Source organism: Hipposideros armiger, unplaced genomic scaffold (assembly GCF_001890085.2).
Source record: "Hipposideros armiger isolate ML-2016 unplaced genomic scaffold, ASM189008v1 scaffold_10, whole genome shotgun sequence".
In the NCBI taxonomy this organism is placed as follows: domain Eukaryota; kingdom Metazoa; phylum Chordata; class Mammalia; order Chiroptera; family Hipposideridae; genus Hipposideros; species Hipposideros armiger.
The window spans coordinates 8,930,020-8,946,290 of record NW_017731360.1 but is presented as its reverse complement, the minus strand read 5'-3'; the positions used below and the strand labels follow the sequence as shown (position 1 = coordinate 8,946,290).

Genomic DNA, 16,271 nt, shown 5'->3' with positions numbered 1-16,271 from the left:
GAACTTGCCTATCCTGTGAGTTGTCCCTACAATGGGATGGATTGTACCTCCAGGTAGCAAGTTCCCTGTTTCCGGACATACTCAAGCAGAAACTGTGTAGCCATTTGACTGGAGTACCCTATGGGAATGCCCTCGCTGTGAAAGGTCCTTCTAGCTCTGAGATTCTAGGAATTTTTCCCTAGGAGCTGTGTGCACGAAAATGTTTATGACAGCATTCTTTATAATAACAAAAAAGTAGAAACAGCCTATATATCTTTCAATCGGGGACTTATTAAGTAACTTTATTCGGGAGTTTTAGTATCTGTAAGTGAGACTAGACCCTGCCTGCAGTCTGGTGTTGTATGGTTCTTGAGCTAAAAATGGTTTTCAGACTTTTAAAGAGTTGTTTAAAAGAAAAAAGCGAAAGAAGAATATGCAACAGAGACTTTATGTGGCCTACAAAGGTGAAAATATTTATCTGCTGGCTCTTTACAGGAAGAGTTTGTTGACCTCTGGACTAAAATAACAATCAGTCATCAAGAGTTATATTACTTTGTGGTTATAGGAAGATGGTCACAGTATATTTTTGGGAGAAAGAAACAGGTTATATAAACAGCATTAGAGCAAGATCCCATTTTTACGAAACAGGGTGTGTGTTTGCATTTTATAACAATGGTCTGTAATATTAATGGTTTTTAAGCTTTCTTCATTAAATGATTCTGTATTGTTTGAATGTTTTATTGTGAGCAGCTGTTATTTTTGACATCTCAAAAAGCATTTGAAAATAAAATGAATTCTAAGTACTCCAGCAATCCACAGTTTGGAACCAAAGGAGTTTTGATCTAGGGTGAAGCCATTTTGTTTGACTTGATTCCTCAAGGTCGATCAGACTGAGGCTTGGTGCTCTTACCTTATTGCTGTTGCTGTTACTGTTTTTCTTTTTAGGTCTCTTGCTCCGACTTTGACCCACATGGGCTGTTGTGCTTAAGTGGAAAAAAAAAATTCCCCTCAGTTTAGTTGAAAACAAATGAGCTACTTTGGATAAATGACCCAACATTTCCCTTTGCCATTGTAAAGCTGAGTCATCTCAGATTCAGGGCAAACAGGGTCAGGCCCAGATGTCCTTCAGGGGACCTGGGTTGGTCTGGGTTGATGATGGAAGGGAGGAGGGGAGGAAGGAATAAAGGAGAGAGGGATGGAGGAGAAAAGGGCTGTCCCAATTGGGGCTCTTTGCTCTGTGACTGGTTACCTCCAAGGATCAGGGCACCTTGATTCTTCTGTCCACAGGGAGTCGTCCAGTAAATGGTATGTCCCCTCTGTATAGCATGAAGGGGACATGGCTGCTGCCTGAAGCATGTCCAGTCTAGTGTGGAAGACAGACACATTCATTCACCAAATGTGTTTGGAGCACCTGCTTTGTGCTAGATACTGCTGTAAATTCTAGGTGTGTAGTGGTGACCAAGACAAATGCCATGCTTTTGGGGAACTTTTTATATTTTAATTGTCAAAGAGAGTATGTGAGGGGTGCATGGCGTACTTTGGGTCCACAAGAGAGAATCTGAAACCAAAATCAAGAGGAAGGCACTGGGGTTTGGGGTTTCAGGGAGGAACACTGGGTTTGAATCTCTGCTCAGGCTCTTTCTGACTCTGCCACGTTGGGCAAGTTCTCTATAAATTGGAAATCATAAATACTATCTACCCTTGTAGGGGTGCTAGGAGGATTAAATGATACGAAATGATTTCTCAGTGCCTGGCACACAGTCAGCGTCCAACAAACGTTTACTGTCTATTGAAAAACAAAATACTGGTGTAAAGAGTGTATAAAATCATGTCTGAGAAAGACCTGGCACATCGTTGTCCAGGTTGCCACCTCCTTGTGACCAGAGGTGTATGTTTGTTCTGAATTGACCTCTTCACCTTGCCGTACTGGGCCTCATCGTTGTGCCTAACATCGTTCCGATGTTTATATGTCTGTCTCTCTCTAACCCCACCTGGACCACAGTCCACATTGTCTTCAAATCCCTTGACATAGCAGGGTTGAGGAATGTGTGGAAACCAGATGAATGCTCTGGAGCCAGACCACCTCTGGACCAGTTTACTCCACTTGGTCCTGGCCTCCAGATTGGGCCCCTCACCATGGCCAATGTTTGACAAGGTAGTGCAGGTGGCAAGGAGGCTGCAAGACAGTGAACAACAAAGCACAGACCCAAGTGGTTATGCTCATTGGCTCTGGAAACCAGACCTAAGTTTGCATCCTGTCACTGTCACCTCCTAGGTGTGTGTCTTTGGGTGAGCCACCTAACTTAGCTCCTCTATAGCGTGAGGATGGTATTAACACTCAGGGCTGCAGTGAGGGTAAAATGAAATCACGCGTTTGCTGCTTTTGGCATAGTGCCTGGCCCATGAAAGAAAAGACATTCAGAGAATATTGCTTAAAGGAAACATACAACCCACCCAGAGCTGTCAGACTAGTCTCATCAGGCCTTGCGCAAAAGAGGGAATGTTTTCACCTTCTTCTGGGTGTTGGGCATTAAAGCATCAGCCAGTCTAACCAATGGCCCTGGGTGTGCCTGGGGGAAGAAAATTCTTCTTGGGAGCTGACTTGTCACCTGAGAAGCCCAGTTTTCACGTGGCCCTGGCTGTGCTTCAGTCACAGAGCACGCCCCTTCATACTGAAGGAAAATTAATAGAGGTGGCGATGATCTTCCCTGACAGTGGGGCTTGTTTGACAGATGATAGGATGGGTTTAGGGCTCTGAAACTCAATGCTTTGTGTAAAGGAAGCCTCACTGAGGATGGAGAAAGTTATTTGGCAGCAAATTCCCTGGCAGCTGCGTTATTCGAGATGAGCTAATTGGAATTTTGACTTAGAAAGAAAACAAAGCAGCTCAGAGTCAACAGAGACTCAGCCAGAGCTTAACCATCCTCAGCTCCAGGGTTGGGTCTAATGGTGAGAATTGAACCTTATGAAAACACAGCAGAAAAATAGCAGAACAAAAACCCAAAAGGACTGCCAAGTCTTGTCTATGTGCTGGCCAGTAGGCTAGACACTTTTACATGTGTTGGCTCCAAAAAAAAATCATGATTACACTGAAATTACCAACAAGAAAACTGGTTCAGAGAGGTGAAATAACTTATCCAAGATCACACAGCTAACTGTGTTAAGGGGCCAAGATCTGAATGGCTCTGAAGGATTCCCTCACCGCATTGTCAAGCTCAGAAAATAGACACAGTGACAGCTCTTGATTATCCACAACCTCTCTGTCTTTTTTTAAGTTCTGTTTGCTTTTTTTTTTTTTAAGATTTTATTGGGGAATCAGGGAAGGGGAACAGACAAGTTGCTGTCCTTTTGTTCTTCAGTTTAGTTGTGGAGGAGACTGCTTCACTGGCCCATGTTGGTATTATGATTGTGTTCTTCCCGGATGATGTAGTCGCTTGCAGGCCATTGGATGGCCGCTCACGGCGGCTCATGGTGGCTCATGGCGGCTCATGCCGGCTGCCCACTGCTCACGCTGGTTGCCGGCCACTCACCGTAGCTCACGGCAGCCCACTGCAGCTCCACTGCGGCAAAAGCTGTCACCAGCCACTCACACCAGTTCAGCTCCAGGTCGAGCTGTTGTTCACCATCTTAGCTGTAGAGGGCAGTGTCACTGGCCCATGTGGGAACCTAACCAGCGGCCCTGCTGCTCAGAGCTGGCATCCCAAGCCAATTCTTAACCAACTGAGCCACTCGGCCGGCCCAACCTCTCTTTTTTGTTGTTGTTGTTGTTGTTGTTTTTAGCTGAGCCATCCTGCCACCTGTTGGCAGTTCAGTGGCTGCTCAGCTTGGGCTAGGACTCAAACTGCTGTTGCTCAGAGCTCACACTCTTGAGTGAGCTCTTAACCAACTGAGCCACTCGGCCAGCCCTCTCTTTTTTTTAAAGTGGCAAAATTGCATAAAATTTACCATCTTAACCATTAAAAAAAAATTTTATTGGGGAACAGTGTGTTTTTCCTGGGGCAGCTCACTGGCCCATGTGGGAATTGAACCGGCAACTCTGGTGTTATGGGCACTGTGCTCTAACCAACTGAGCCAACTGGCTGCCCCCATCTTAACCATTTTTTTTAAAGATTTTTTTTAAATTGGGGAATTGGGGGAGGGGAACAGTGTTGGGGAATTGGGGAAGGGGATCAGCCAAATTGTTGTTCTTTAATCTTCGTTGTGGAGGGTGCCTATCACCATCTGGCTGCCCGTCGGCAGCTCGTGGCCTCTAAGCTCAAGGTGCTGTGTTTAATCTTAGTTGTGGGTAGGTGTAGCCACCATCCCATGTGGGAGTCGAACCTGGCAGCCTTGTTGTTAAGAGTGCACGCTCTATCCACTGAGCCATCCGGGCAGCAGCTCAGCTCAAGGTGCTGAGTTCAGTCTTAGTTGCAGATGGGAGTAGCCCACCATTGAACAGGCAATCTTATCGTTAGAAGCAGGTGCTCTCACCAGCTGAGCCATCCTGCCACGTATTGGCAGCTCAGCTCAGGCACAGTGTCACTGGCCCATGTGGGAATCGAACCAGCGGCCCTGTTGCTCAGAGCTCGCTCTCTTTAAGCCAGCTCTTAACCAACTGAGCCACTCGGCCGGCCCCAACCATTTTTAAGTGTATGGTTCAGTGACCTTAAGTACATTCACATTGTTGTGCAGCCATCACCACCATCCATCTCCAGAACTCTTTTCATCTTCTCCAACTGAAATTCCATACTCATTCAATAATAATTCCTCATTCCCCTCTTCTCCCAGCCCCTGGAAACCACCACTCTCCTTTCTGTCTCTATGAACCCGACTACTCTCAGTACCTCATGTAAGTGGAATCATATAGTATTTGCCTTTTTGTGACTGGCTTATTTCACTTGGCACAATGTCCTCAAGGTTCATCTGTGTTGTAGCACGTGTCAAAATTTCCTTACTTTTAAAGGCTGAATAATATTCCATTGTATGTCTACACCACATCTGGTTTATCCATTCGTTTGTTGTTGGACACTTGGGTTGCTACCACCTTTTAGCTATTGTGAATAGTGCTGCTATGAACTTGGGTGTGCAGATATCCATTTGAGACCCTGCTTTTCATTCTTTTGGGTATATGCCAGAAGTGGAATTGGTAGATCATATGGCAAGGTTACTTTTAGTTCTTCTGAAGAATCGCCATACTGTTTCCATAGCATCTGTACCCTTTTATACTCCCACAGTGCACAAGGGTTCCAATTTTTCCACATCCTTGCCAACACTTGTTATTTTCTTTTTTTTAAAGATTTTATTGGGGAATTGGGGAAGGGGAACAGCCAAGTTATCCTTCAGTCTTAGTTGTGGAGGGCACAGCTAGCTCAGCTCCAAGTCCAGTCACCATCCAGCCTCCCGGCGGCAGCTCGCGGCATTTCAGCTCAAGGTGCCGAGTTCAATCTTAGTTGCGGGTGGGCGTTGCCCACCATCCCATGCGGGAGTCGAACTGGAAACCTTGTTGCTAAGAGCGCACACTCTAACCATTGAGCCATCCGGCCGCCCATCAACAGCTCAGGGCAGCTCAGCTCAAGGTGCCTTGTTCAATCTTAGTTGAGGGTGGGCATAGTCCACCATCCCATGCAGGAGTAAACCTGCAACCTTGTTGTTAGGAACACGTGCTCTCACCAGCTGAGCCATCCTGCCACCTGTTGGCAACTCAGCTCAGGTGCAGCTCACTGGCCCGTGTGGGAATCGAACTGGCGACCCTGTTGCTCAGAGCTCGCGCTCTTAACCAACTGAGCTACTTGGTCAGCCCTGTTTTTTTTTGTTTTTTTTTAAATTTATTTTTATTTTTTTATAGTAGCCATCCTAATAGGTATGAGGTGGTATTGTGATTTTGATTTGCATTTCTCTAATGATTTAGAATGTTGAGCACCTTTTCATGTGCTTATTGGCCATTTGTATATATTTAGAGAAAAGTATATTCAAGTTCTTTGCCCATTTTTATTTTTATTTTTTTATTTATTTTTTATCCACTGAAAGTTTATTTCTTTAGGGTTTTATCCCAATCAGTCATTTAAAAACCAAGTAACACACACCTGGGGGGGAGGGGCTGTTAACCGCACCTCCCTCCTACTCACGTGGACAGCAGTGGGAAAGAGGGAGGGGGCAGGTGGCTAAAATGAGACAGTAGCAGCAGTAATGGGGGCTACGATATCGCAGAGCCAGCTCCCTCCTCTTCCAGGCCCTGGCAGGAGCTCCTATGGCTTGCAGTGGAGAGTGGGTTGAACCCACCCCAGGTCCTTCCCCCTTCCCCCTCAGATAGCCTCCTTGGGGGCTCAACCCATTTCTTCTGTCAGGAGACTGAGGCACACGGAGAGGAGGAAGTGGGAAGAGGAGGACGCAGGAGAGGCAGGGAGATGGCACAAATGAAGGCAGAGGTGAGGTGTGAGGGAGGCCCTGGCTTAGAGGCCCCTGGACAATCCACCCCACACCCACCTCAGGGAGGGACAAGGAAGCCACACCATCACACAGCATTTGGAGAGATGAGGTGGAGATTAAGGCTGAGGGGCCCCGAGGTGGGCCGGGGCGTGGGCCTCAGTTGAAGCCATGCCAGTCGCTGTGCTCCGAGTCGTATTCTAGCTCGGCACCCACACACTTGACACCATCCAGCAGCATGGGTGTGCCATGGTGCCAGTCCATGACCCGTGACTGCACCACCACATGCACACAGGTGTCGGCACCACCTTCACAGGCTAGCAGCATTTCCTCCTTGAGGAATTCTTCCTTGTTCGCTGTGTACTCACACTTGATGCTGTAACCTTCTGGAACAGGCATGACACTGAGGAGCTTGAGGTGCAGGCTGGGAACAGGTACCTCTTGGACGTCCTTGCTTAGCCTGTGCACTGAGGGCAGAGTGAAGGTAATCTCATACCTGTGCAGGATCTTCAGAAAGCCAACCTTGACCAGAAAGCTGCTGTCACTCTCCTGGGTAACCATGACCACCGAGTCATGCAGCTTCTCATCAAAGTGGACATGGCTCTGGGAACCTTCTGCATCATGGCCTGCTGCAAAGCGGATACTCTGGACTCTGGGCTTATTGCCCTTGTTGGCTGCAGCCATGGACACCCTCCCTGCCTTGGGGTGAGACACACAGCTGGACCCCGTGTCTCAAACTCAGCAGTCTCCCATGCTCCAAGGACACCAGCAGGAGCCGTGCACTGCGCACCCCAGGGCCGAGCCGAGACGACCGCGGCAGCGGCCTCTTTGCCCATTTTTAAATGTTTGTTTTTTTATCATTGAGCTGTAGTTTTATATATATTCTGATCATATATCTATTATCACATATATGATTTCCAAATATTTTTTTCCATTTTGTGAGTGGCTTTTTTCACTCTGTTGAGATGTCCTTTGATGCACAAAAGTTTTAATTTTGATTTAGTCCAATTTATGTATTTTTTCTTTTGTTGCCTGTGCTTTTGGTATCCTATCTAAGTAACCATTGCCAAATCCAATGTCATGAAGTTTTCCCTGTGTTTTCTTCTAAGGGTTTTATAGTTTTAGCTCTTACATTTAAATCTTTCATTCATTTTGAGTTAATTTTTTAATATGGCGTAAGGTAAGAGGGTCCAATGTTATAGCCACAACTTTTTGAAATAGGAAAAAAAAAAAGATTGAGAGACCAATAGTAGGATTTGGGGTGGGGCAATAAGTGATTTATCTTTCTAGATAATTCAGTCTCTCACCCACTCTTGCTGTGCCCTCCATTTAGGCTCCACACAGTAGTCAGAGTGATCTTTTAGGAAACACATACAAATCAAACCACATCACTCCCCTGCTTAAAATCTCCAGTGCTTCCTATTACACTCAGAATAAAATCAAAACTTCTTGCTGTTGCCCAAAGGCTCTGCATGATTTTGACCCTTGCTGACTTTTCCTGCTTCATGTCCTGTTGCTTCCTCTTCAGCTTACTGCCCTTTAGTCACACTTGATTTCTGACCATTCCTGCAGCGCATCAATTTCTTTCCTGCCACTGGGTCTTTGCACATGCTGTTCTTTCTGTCTGGAACAAACTACTCCTTATGTTCACATGGCTGGCTCCTTCTCATGCTTCCCAACCTGGCAGAAATATTATCTTGTCTTAGTTTGAAGCTCCATAATAAAATGCCATAGACTGGGTGGCTTGAATAACAGGCATTTATTTTCTCACAGTTACGGAGGCCAAAGTCCAAGATCAAGGTGCCAGCATGGTTGGTTTCTGGTGCGAGCTCTCTTTCTGGCTTGTAAATGGCCGCCTTCTTGCTGTGTCCTTACATGACAAGGGGAGAGTGAGAGAGAGTTATTAGTGAGAAAGAGACACACTCTTTCTCAGGTGTCACGAGGGCCCCACCCCCATGACCTCATCTAAACCTAATTATCTCCCAAAGTCCTCATCTCCAAATACCATCACATTGGGGGTTAGGGCTTTAACATGAATTTTTTTGGGAGGGGGGAACAACATTCAGTTTGTAGCACACCTCCTCAGAGAAGCCATCATTAGACCTTCCAATCTAAGCCAGGTTTTTTTCCACAAAGCCCCCTCATACTCCCACTGGGTAATGTCTATCACTATACCCATTCTTATCCTTCATGGTAGAGTGAGTAACTATACATTAATTAGTGCAGCAATTTGTTCATTGTCTGCTCCCTCCCTAAGACCATAAGTTTCAAGAAGTCAAGACTGTCATCTTCTCTCCTATAGCCCTTACTCACTGCCTGGCACATATCAGATGCTCAATTAACACCTATTGGATGAGTGAACAAACCTTGGCTTATAACAAGTTTGCATTTTTTTACTTTTTCACTAAGTGTGGGAGGTGGGAGAGGAAGGAAGGTGACAAGCACTGAGGGGCAGTATAGCAAAGTCATTACAGGGTGTTGGCACTAGATTGAGGAGTTAAATACCAGCTCTGCCGCTTACAGTCATGTGTGACTTTGGGCAAGTCATTGCACCTCTTGTGCCTCAGTGTTTGCTCCTTAAGAAATGTCAGCACATATTTGGATGATGAAAAGCAATTGGAAGAGGAATAATAAGCTGAACAGGGGTGAGGTGTGGGACTAAAAACAGGGGTAGGGGATTGATTATCTATAGAGGGAGCAGTGAGACCCTTAACCTACCTCCCCGCTGCCCCTCCCTTGTACCCAACACAATCAGGTGACTGCCCCTCCATTCTGCAGGATGTTAAGATTTTTTTTCCCCTAGAGAAATTACCTTGCAGAAACTCTGAACTTAGGACCAGCAGAAGGACCAGCAGACACAGAAAGGGTCAGAGCAAGATACCAATTGGAAAATGGAAGGGATCCCCAGACACCTTCTCCATCTCTGCTAGCAGAAGTGTGCCTCCCAGGTTCTGTTCTGAAGGTCCCAGAGAAGAGAACTACAAACACAGATATTTAGATGTCCCTCAGTATAAAATCAGATCTTCACTCAGTTCCTTTACAGTGAAGCCCACCAGCTCATAGAGCCCCCATACTGATACACACACACACACGCGCGCGCGCACACACACACACACACACCTGCCAATTATTATTCAGTGCTTCACTGAAAACGCAACCTTTAGTCACACATCACCAGATATTTGAAGGAAGTCTCCAGGATAGATGAGAAAGGCCAAAACAGACAAATAAACAAACAGAAATGTTTAAAGCAAAAGACAATGCAGAGAGCCGAAGAAAATACAAAACAAAACCTATTAGAATCCTTAGAGAGATAAAAGAAGATATTGTGTTCATGAAATAAGATGCTATATAAAAAGGAATAAGAAGAAAGGACACTGGGAAAATAAAACATGAGATCCATAAGTATTAAAAAGTCAATATAAAGGATGAGAGATAATGAAAAGGGAATTTCCCAGAGGACGTACCAACAAGACAAAGAGATGGAGATAAGATAAGAAAATTAGAGGATCAATCCAGGAAACCCAATGTCTGAATAATGGATTGTCCAAGGGAGTCCAGAAAAAGCAGAGGCGGGAAATGATAAAGAAATGATGTGAGGACCTTTCACCCTGAAGGACATGAATCTTCAGACTGAGAGGGCCCAATAAAAATGAAAAAGAACCACCCTAAGGCACATCACCACGAATGTCAGAATACTAGGGATAAAGAGAATATCCTAAAAGTTTTGGGGGTGGGGAGGACAGATCACATACAAATCATCAGGAATAGAATGGTTCAGATACCTCCGTGACAACGCTGTAAGCTAGAAGACGGGGGCGAGCCAGGCCTTCAAAATTCTGATGGAAAATGATTTCCAACCTATTATTCTACACACAGTCAAAGAAATCAGAAGTAGGGACAGAAGAAAGACATTTTCAGACATGCAAGAGTAACAATTTTTCTTCTTATGTGACTTCTTAGGAAGTAACTAGAGGATGTGTTCCACCAAAGTGAGGGCATAAACCAAGATACGAAAGACTGGCAAGCCAGAAAGCAGGTGCTCTAACCCAGGAAGACAGGTGTGCAGCTGGTCTAGACAGCAACCACTCCCAGATGGAAAGGGGAGGAGAGAGGCTCCAGGAAGTGGATTACTAGGAAAACAAAAGGAGCCGATAGTTGACGCGACTGCATGGAAAAGGCATTTTACGCGTCTGTTGGAGTGTTTGAGGAAATTGAGCAATAGGTACACAGAACTAAGCAAATGGAAAAAAAAAAAAGGCAGTTAGTAATTCCAGGAAAAAAAAAATCTGTAGTAGAAAATAAATGTAATGATGACAGACCACTTGGCTCAGCAGTGGGACAATATCTACAAAGTCATAAGAATGTAAACCCTAAAAAAAAAAGTCTAAACCCTGAATATCAACTTTGCTAAAAATTTTAAAATTGTGGTAAAACTATATTGGGAGGATGGAGAAAGAAGTGGAGTTGAGTTAACCCTCATCTACCATAACAGGAAGTTGTGGGGGGCTTTATTAATGTTCACTGACGTCTGGTTCCCCATGCTTCTGGGAACATCAAAGACTGTACTTTTCAGCCCCTTGCAGTCGGGTGGGGCCACATGACTAGTTCCAGTCAGTCAGCTTCAGGTGGAAGTGCGATGTTGCAGCTAGACTGACCCTTAGATGACCCTGCAGCTGTCACATCTCCCTCTTGATCAAGGAGGCCTCTGGGTAAGATGGTAGAGCCACAGGACTGAGCAGGCTGGAACTGCCTCATGGAAGACAGTTGTCGTGGAGGCACTTTGGAGTGACTGAAAGGGTGAGGAAAAAAATTTTGACTGTGTTAAGCCACCGAGATTTGGGGATAGTTTGTTCCTGCTGCCTAGCCTGGCTTAACGGAATACAAACATCCACAGATACTGTCTAACATTGAGAAATGAAGACATAGCCATTTAAGCATATTATTTAGAATTATGGAGATAATCACTAGAAGACTAACTGAAAACATGAGAAGTCATGGCCTCTGGGGAGCAGGACAGACGAGCGAGGAAGGGTAGGGCAGAGGGACACCTGTTTTCATTCTAGTCCTGCGTGACTTTTTACACTATGTAATTGTACTACATTGGCAGAAATAAAATTTTATTAAAAGCTGTATACATATAAGTGATTTGGAAGGATTCCCACCAAGCCATTACAGTGGCTGTCTCTTAGGAGGGAGGGCCTGCTAGACCGAATGCCTGTGGAACCGCAGATGAGGCTGGACGGGAAGGCCTGTGGGGAAGGGGGTGACCCAGATGGAATGCCAGCCTGAGGAGCTTGGATTTTATCCAAATGGCAATGGGGAACCACAGAAGGGTTGTAAGCAGTAGAATGTCCTGAGCAAATCTGTATTTTAGAGCAAACGCACCCTGACTTATGTAGATGATGACTTGTGGGGCAGACGCTGCTGTGGTGGTCCCTGAGAGGGGATGAGGCTTGGATTAAGGTATGCGTACAACCAACGTCCATATGATAAAGGGACAGCTATTAGTCCACATGCCTATTTGCCAGGCACTATTGGTAGGGCCCATGATACAGCAGGGAACAAAATGGACAAAATCTCCCTCGCGTACGTGGGTTAGAGAGGCCAATGGAGAGAAAGGAAGATAAATATAAGTCAGGCTGTGGTTCATGCTATAAAGAAAAATGAAGCAGTGCTAGGAGATGGAGTGGTGATGGGGAGAGGGGTCAAGGGCAGCCTCTCTACGGAGGTGACATTTGAATAGAGTCCTGAGTTAATTGAAGGAGCAAGCCACGCAAAATTCTGGGGGTTGAGGGTTCCAGATAGAGAGAGCAGCAGTCCAGAGGCCCTGAGGTGGAAATGGGCTTGATGTGTCCCAAGGAACGCAAAGAGGCCGGGGGGCAGGGCATATCCATCAGAGGGAAGGTTCTGGGAGCGGAGGCCCAGGAGGTGGTCAGAGCCAGTTTGTGGAACGTGGAGAGAACTCTGGGGAGCCCCTGGGGCCTTGAGAGCAGGAAAGTGGCATGATTTGTCTGAGGTCAGTAGGCCAGGGCTGCTTGGTGCTGGTTGGCTGTCGGGTGGGAGAGGCCTGTGAGGAGAGGCACTCCTGGGGCTCTGGCTGGCAGTCAGCCCTGGGCCTCTCAGCCCTGCCTGGCCCAGCTACAGCAGCTTCCTCACCCACTTCCCAGCATCCCAGCCCCCTCTGGGAATTGAAGGATCCTTCACAAATCAAAATAGTAGGCAAAGAACAGCCTCTAATTGTTCTGTGTAAAAGAAGCAAGATTAGACGAGTCAGCTGTGGGGTTGAGACCGCCTCCCACACAGCTGTGATCCCATACCTCACTGGAGACAGACTTCCCAATCCTTGCAATTCTGCTGTCTCCGAGCAAAACTTTTTGCTTCTCCAACCCCAGGGCAAATGACCGCTATTCTGGGAGGGAGTGGGACAGATGCTGGCCCTGTAGGACAATGAGTGAGTCAAAAGTTTTAAAAAACTGAACAAATCAGTCATTTCATGAAGGAACAGCTTTAGCTGATACGAGCTTGTTCAGTCATTCAAAACACATTGAGGGCACTCATCCTGGGCTCCTGGGGCTCAGCACGGTATCAGGGGTACCAGATGGGTAGAGGCACACAGTGTGATTCCACCCTTGGGGGAGAGAGAGCACTGATCTGGGAGTCAGGAGCTGTAAGTTCTTGCCTTGGGTCTGCCACCGTCTCTGTGTGTGACCTTGGGTTGGTTTCCCTATCTCGCCCCAGTATGGGCTTTAGGCTCCATAGTGGTTCTCAGACTTTCGAGTCCATAAGAATCACTTGGTGGTGTGTGTGGGGTTCTTGTTAAAGATAAAGATTTTCAGAGATTAAGATCTGGAAGGTCTGGAGTGGGTGTGCAAGAATCCCATTTCTCACAGGCTCTTCCGGTAATTCTGAGGCAAGTCCTTGAACCAGACTTGCATAAAGTCACTTCCCCTTAACCGCTCGGGGCTCTTCTGCTCTGAAATTTAAGGAGTCACTCATGTAACCCTTCGCTGGGTTTCTCAGATCATTCCGGGGTCAGGAATGCAGTTCTGATTCTGGCCTCAGCGTACCTGTGTGTCTCTGAGATGATCACACTTCACTGGGACAGTCTGTGTCAGTGTATGCAGCCTCCTCCAGGCTACCCAGTGCCCAGCCCAGGCTCTGGTACAGAAGGGGCCATAGCCTTAAATGTTGGCCAAACAAAGGGCCAGATGTAGTGCAGGCAGCTGTGCGGCAGCACAGAGCATGGAGGGATGTTGGAGAGTTTTGGGTGCAGACTTGGTTGCAGACATCTGGCTTGGACACCTAGGCTCATGCTCTAGATCAGATGTGTGACCCTGTCCCCTGCTCCCCTTTACCACAGCTGGGTGAGTCCAGCTGCATGGGGATAAGATGGTCTGGATGGGACTGCAGGAAAGATTGGGAGCCCTGGTCTATTGTGGAGGACAATCTAAGGCCCAGGCAGTCTGCTAGGCAGAGTCCTTTCCTCAGAGCTGGCCAATCATTTCCAAAAGCCAGGTCAGGGGTAGAGGGTCAGGTCACTTTGATTGAGCCCCCATTTCATTCTTTATATATGAAGAATAATAACAGCTCTCATATACTGAGCACTTAACATGCTTTGGGCTCAGGGCTAAAAGTGCTTTATCACCTCTTCAAATGTCATAACAACCCAATGAGGTTGGTAAAAGTATCACCCCTCTTTTTATAGCTGTGGATACCGAGGTTTAGAGAGTTCAAGTTACTAGCCCAGTGTCAGTCAGCTGATAAATAGTAGAAGCAGGAGTAGAACTTTGACCTCTTTTCCTCTGGAACCCAGTTTTATTTTTAACCATATTGCTTTGTACCCCTCAAAAGATAAGGGTTTTTCTTAAAACACCTTCTGCCAAAGTTACCCCCAATCAGAGAAATCCTTTTGCATCTGTTATAGTGGAAAGGAGTGCTGCTGAATCAGATAGTTGGGGGTTCCAGTCCCACCTCTGCTCCTGATCTTCTGCTCCTTGTGTGACTTCGGGCCAGTCATTTCAACTCTCTGAGTTTCATGTGCAACTGAAATCTGAAATGGAACAGTTATACATGTACTTCCTTTTAAGGTACACTAAGATGAAGACAGCCACCAACATCTACATCTTCAACCTGGCCTTGGCAGATGCCCTGGCCACCAGCACGCTGCCCTTCCAGAGCGCCAAGTACCTGATGGAGACGTGGCCCTTTGGGGAACTGCTCTGCAAGGCTGTGCTTTCCATTGACTACTACAATATGTTCACCAGCATCTTCACACTCACCATGATGAGTGTGGACCGCTATATTGCCGTCTGCCACCCGGTCAAGGCCCTGGACTTCCGCACGCCTGCCAAGGCCAAGCTGATCAACATTTGCATCTGGGTCCTGGCCTCGGGTGTTGGCGTGCCCATCATGATCATGGCTGTGACTCGTACCAGGGGTGAGTGAGTGAGGGAGCTGTGGCACAGGCCACTGACCACAGGAGGCAGCACATGGGCCTCTGTGGATTTGCAGGCCGCTTACCAGGGTGGGTATATGTAGCTCAGCAGTGGAGGTGTGGCTTGCTGATCAATGAAAGTGTGAATGGCTGGCCAGTGGGAATATGGATAGTCAACCGGTGGGAATGTGAATGGCTGGTCAATGAATGTGAATGGTTGACTGTTGTGAGGATAAATGACTGGTCAGTGGTCATATGGGTTGCTGGCCAAAGGAAATTTCTAAATGGGATTAGAGATGGTTGATCTCTGTGCGTGAAGCCGCTGGCCAGAAGTGTGTGGATGACTGAACTATAAAGAGATGGATGGACGGCCAAGGGGGTGATGGTGTCACTGACCAGTGAGCAGTGGAGGCCACAAGATATGCAGTCCCATCCCAAACTCCCTTCTACCCCCAATTTGAAAACCATTGGCCCAGATGACCAAAGCAGGGCCTAGGGATTAGCCTTCAGAGAATGACAGATAGGTGCATTTCCTCAGAGTAAAATGGTAATTAGTGTAGTAACCACCCATTTCAGTCAGGGTAGCTGCTATAACAATCTTCAAAGCTCAGTGGTTTAACATAGTATTATTTCTTACTCACATCACAGTCCAATGTGAAAAAGAGGAAAAAGGGCTCTATTTCACAGTCATTCAGGGATCCAGGCTCCAAATGATGGTTTTGGAATCTTCCACAGCTGGCATCTGGCCAGCAAATGCATATGGAGAGGAAGTAGTGAGACAGTACAAACTCTTTTAAATGTTATGGCCCATCTCTTCCAAGTGATAGCTGGTTACATGACCCTAACTTGATGTAAGGAAGTGGGAAAATTAGTTTAGCAGGATGCCAAACAACACTGGCCACTAACCTATCTAAGCCACACTATATCATGGGGTGTTGAGAAGGTTAAATGAGGTTCTATGTGTAAAACACTTAGGGCAAAGCCTGGCTCATTGCCAAGGCCCAGTAAATAATAGCAGCTATGAGAATGATTAAGCCTGTGAGATAGACAAGACAGGGACTTCTATCTCCATTTGACTATAAGAAAACTGAGAATCAGAGAAGTCAAATGATTTACTTAGGGCCACACAGCCAGACATTTGGTGGAATTTGGCTAGAACCCAAGGCTCCTGCCCCCAAATCTGTTGCTCTTTTTGGCCCCGGGGATGAAGGTTTACAGATCATCAGTGCTGTGGTAGCAGAGGGGAAGGGGAACAGGCTTGGTGGGAGGCTTCTTGGCCACCCTTAACTCTCACAAGGGTGGAGTCCCCAGTGCCCTTAGAATCTCTGAGCTATTTGTCTTGACTCTCAGCAGCTGGGCCCCATTCCTCACTGTCAGCCTTCAGTTTACAGTCCATTAAGTACAGCTCTGCTGGGGGCCAGGCCAGATGGGCCTCCTTATTCCTCTCTCTCTC

At 46.7% G+C, this 16,271-nt stretch overlaps 2 protein-coding genes across 2 annotated transcripts in view; one reads left to right on the top strand and one right to left on the bottom strand.

Annotated features, from left to right (window-relative positions):
• The window catches only part of OPRD1 (opioid receptor delta 1), a 45,236-nt gene that overhangs the window by 23,236 nt on the left and 5,729 nt on the right, over positions 1-16,271 (top strand). Inside the window, exon 2 of the mRNA XM_019660882.1 lies at positions 14,472-14,821. Within this exon, the coding sequence (XP_019516427.1) occupies positions 14,472-14,821 (350 nt within the window). The remainder of the gene's footprint in view (positions 1-14,471; positions 14,822-16,271) is intronic.
• LOC109392439 (UPF0687 protein C20orf27) lies at positions 6,226-7,186 on the bottom strand. The gene has a single exon (XM_019660896.1). It carries the CDS (start codon positions 7,063-7,065, stop codon positions 6,541-6,543), a length of 525 nt encoding a protein of 174 aa, XP_019516441.1. The 5' UTR covers positions 7,066-7,186; the 3' UTR covers positions 6,226-6,540.

Coding starts and splice junctions, on each gene's coding strand:
- LOC109392439 (XM_019660896.1), bottom strand. CDS start 7,065: ATGGCTGCAGCCAACAAGGGCAATAAGCCCAGAGTCCAGAGTATCCGC.